This window comes from Chinchilla lanigera, unplaced genomic scaffold, assembly GCF_000276665.1.
Source record: "Chinchilla lanigera isolate Chin_1 unplaced genomic scaffold, ChiLan1.0 scaffold00008, whole genome shotgun sequence".
NCBI lineage: Eukaryota > Metazoa > Chordata > Mammalia > Rodentia > Chinchillidae > Chinchilla > Chinchilla lanigera.
Genome location: NW_004955409.1, coordinates 2,934,740 through 2,938,581, shown reverse-complemented (window position 1 = coordinate 2,938,581; position 3,842 = coordinate 2,934,740). Strand labels below are relative to the sequence as shown.

At 48.2% G+C, this 3,842-nt stretch overlaps 1 protein-coding gene across 1 annotated transcript in view; it reads right to left on the bottom strand.

Annotated features, from left to right (window-relative positions):
• Nucleotides 1-3,827, bottom strand: part of Dmxl2 (Dmx-like 2) — a gene marked incomplete at its 5' end in the record, with an annotated part of 154,818 nt that extends 150,991 nt beyond the window's left edge. The window contains 1 exon segment of the mRNA XM_005376642.2: nucleotides 3,681-3,827. Coding sequence (XP_005376699.1) covers nucleotides 3,681-3,767 — 87 coding nt within the window.
• Nucleotides 3,828-3,842: the final 15 nt, after the last annotated feature.

Genomic DNA, 3,842 nt, shown 5'->3' with positions numbered 1-3,842 from the left:
TCCCAAGTGCTGGGATTACAGATGTGCGCCACCACGCCCAGCTACTATTTTTTTTTTTTTTTTTTGGTCTTTTTGCAGACTGGCCTTGAATGCCCTGTATAGCCCAGGCTGGCCTCAAACTCACAATACAATCCTCCTGTCTCAGTCTCCCAAGTACTGGCATGCACCACCATGCCCAGTGACAGAATACTTTTCAAGAAAATAATGAACAACACTAATAATGATAAATTTACCATATCAGTTGCATAAAGCCTCAAATCATTCACTTATCTGAAGGGTAATTAGAAACATCTTAAAGCCAAAATAAAGTACAACAGCCGGGTGTGGTGGTGCACGCCTGTAATCCCAGCACTCGGGAGGCTGAGGCAGGAGGATCACTGTGAGTTCAAGGCCAGCCTGGGCTACAGAGTGAGCTCAAGGGCAACCTGAACTGCATAGTGAGACCCTGTCTCAAAAAGACAAAAAAAAAGTACAAGACTCACAGGGGGCAGATCACCTCCTTGGACTCCCCAGGATCCGACTTGTGGCACAATGACAGTATCCACAACTTAGATCTTACACTGAAAACAACAGATGACCAGAAGGTGATGTTTTAAAATATGGTATACAGCTACAGTTACAAAGTCACAGTTGAATGTTTTTTAAAACTGCTGTTAACTGCCAAGACACAAGTGATGATAGCTTGCATGCCATCACTACACCACATGTGTCACTGGGACTGTCCCTTGCCAAGGGCACAACTTGTCCACATAGCACCAACAGGACAGAGACACCACCAAGCATCAGTCCCAGCTCCGAAAAGCAAGCCACCCTGTGGGCACAGTGAGGTACGGGGTGTTCTACTGTGATTACTACAATGGCTCCAACACCGCACGGTCTTTTTAAAGCAATTTTACTCTTCAAACTTTCTGAGTTCAAGACTCCAAGATAAATTACACTATTTTGAAAAGGAGTTCAGGAAACCCATTATCACCTGGGACCCACTGGCTTCTGCTGAGCAGGCTTCCCTCTACAGCACGGGCATCCTGGGCCCCACGTAAAACACAGTAAACATAGGTTAGCAAAATTTAAAGATAGCCACATAAACGAAAAACTAGTAGGGTATCTGAGCTTGTTTGGGGGAAAGCAACACACCACTGTCTGGCTGGATGGAAGTAGCTGCCCAAGTGTAGTAACTAAGAAAACGTACATGTCCGTTGGTAAGGAGAAAGGCTATCTTCACAGGTGCACTCACATAGGGAGGCTGAGACAGCACTGTGATTATCAGCACCTTCCACTCACAAAGTTGCACTGGAGCCTGTGATGTGCACTTCTCACTGGCTTTGGACTGGGCTGTGTGCAGCAGGTGCAGAAGGCAGAATCAGCGCTGCCCTGCACTGCCTAACTCAGCTTCCCTGGTCCCCTCCAAGGTCAGTGCCCTCAAGACTTCACAACAAGCCTAACAAGTCACACAGCGTTACAAGTTTACAATCATGTGGGGTCACACACAGCCCAAGACCAAAGGTTGCACACACCTGTTTATATCAGCATCTAGAGTCTTACACACACACACACACACACACACACACACACGCGTGAAGAGGAGGTTCACAAGGCCCTCTGTCAAGAAGGAAACCTACTTCTGAGAAGAGGCCATCAGAGGACCGGTCACAAGACCCTCATTCCAGTCAGACCTGGTCTCTTTAGTCATCTGACTCGGGCCCAAGTGTTTTCATCTGATTGCTATAAAAATCAAATGGCATTCTCTCTTAGGGGAACTTCACTTTTTTAACTATACAAATACAGGTGTCCAAGGTATTTGTTAGTTGATTCTACAGTGATAGAAAACACAGTATCACTTTTTAAAGCAAATCTGTTTTCACAGAGCCCAAAAGGTCATTTCTAGTTCACAGCAAAATTACAGCTGGATGAGTGCACTCATAGCTAAGGTATTAAAATGAGATGATGTACAAAATGGGTTTGAATTTTGCATTTACCAAAGGACCAAAGTAACAGTGTTACAGGCAGATTCTAAACCTGGTAAATTTGGGAAGACAAAAAGCAAGGGCTCTCTTGTAACACAAAAGTGTAGACTAGAATAAGATTAGTTTGTCACAAAGGGGCCAAGGTAAAGAATACTGGACAAGTATAAATTTCCTTAACACAACTACAAGGAACAACCAACTACTAGCATCCTTAAACCACCAGTGATACGATGAAATGGTACTTGAAGAAAATTATCCTAGCAGTTGTGTGCAGGACGAGCTGATGCGAGGTGAGCGTCAGGAAGCCCACTTGGAAGCTTTCACGATAAGTTACACCAAGAAGGCTCCCCAGTGAGGTGGGAACTACGGACAGGGAAAGAGTAAGTCTGACAGCCACTGCAGCGCCAGCCGGACTTGGTGATAGGCTGGATTAGGGAAGTGGAAAAAGATTTTCAATGATTCCCAGGAGCTGGTCACAGATGGCTTACAGCATAACCACACCTGCAAAACACCAACAGCTCCTACACCGGCTTCCCCAGCCACATCTGACGCTGTTTAGCTCAGAATCCCAGACCTGCAGGGAGGCAATGCTCCACTTCAGAAGGCAGCAGCAAACCACCGCCCCACCAAGTTGACAGTGGGAAAACACCCCGCAACCAAAGGTTCCAGATTTGTCTCTTGTGGAAGAAACCTACTCTTCTCACTCCGGGGAATTTCCTCTCTCTCCACACAGTCGGGGAACAGAAATTTTCTTCTCTCTATCCTCCAAAGATTGTCCAAGCTCAGTTCTATACTGGATCTTTTCTGTCACATGTACACAAAACACAGATCCCACCATTGATTGTGATAGGTGTAACAATGCCAACGAATTTTATTTTTAAAGGATTCATTCTAAACTGGAACAAAGCCATGCTGATCACATTTAAAAAGCAAATTCGAGGGCTTATTTTCAATGAATCACAAAACATTAAAATATGGATAAAATCTGTTCCAGAATGCACTGCTACATAATGATTCTGCAGTTTTGCTGGACCTATTTTTTTCCCTGCAGTTTTAAAAACATGCTCCTGGAAAGTAGATATCAGATCAAAGGGCTCCCCTTGTCCAAAAACCATTTTACCACGCTATTTCCAATTTTATCAGAAGACTTATCAATAAAAACAGGCATTTAACCCAGATCGCGGTGCCTGCAATTCCTTCTAAAGAGGACCATGTACAAATTCAATTTGTTAACTCATGCTCATCCATGGAGGTCTGGTGAACAGCTCTTCAGCCTTCGATGGCACATCCTGTTCTCCAAAGACACCGATGAGCCCCATCTCCTTGAGAAACCTAGCGCACGCAGCCACGAAAGCGGGTCTAAAATGTCATGTTTACATTTTTCTCACACATGCAAGAAAAACACTGCCACAAAACACTCACATTGCCCCCGCTGAAAAACAGAAAGGCGCCTACCTTGCAGAGAGATTAAAATGTAACCTAGCAGGGCTGCCCTCGTGATAAATAAGAGCTCTCGGGGCCACGGTCCCTGCAGCCCTGGCAGCCCGCGTCCCGGGGGCGGGGATGCCCGCCCACGTCTGCGGAGGCCGAGCCCGGGTCCCCGGGGCGCCCCAGGACAGGTGCGGCCCCAGGTCGCTCGCCGCGCCTCGTCCCCCGGCGACGGCCGCCCCCGCGGGGAAGCCCCGCACCGCCCCCCAGGGCCCCGCCGCCGCTCACCGTGAAGGGGACGTCCCCGACGCTGCCCACCGAGTAGCAGTTGTCGCCGGGGTTGACAGCCCCGGTGAGGACCTGGTGCAGATGCATCTCCGAGCGCCGCGCCCCGGGACCCGCCCGCGCTCCCTCAGCGCCGCGCCCGCCCGCCGCCTGGCACACTGGGAA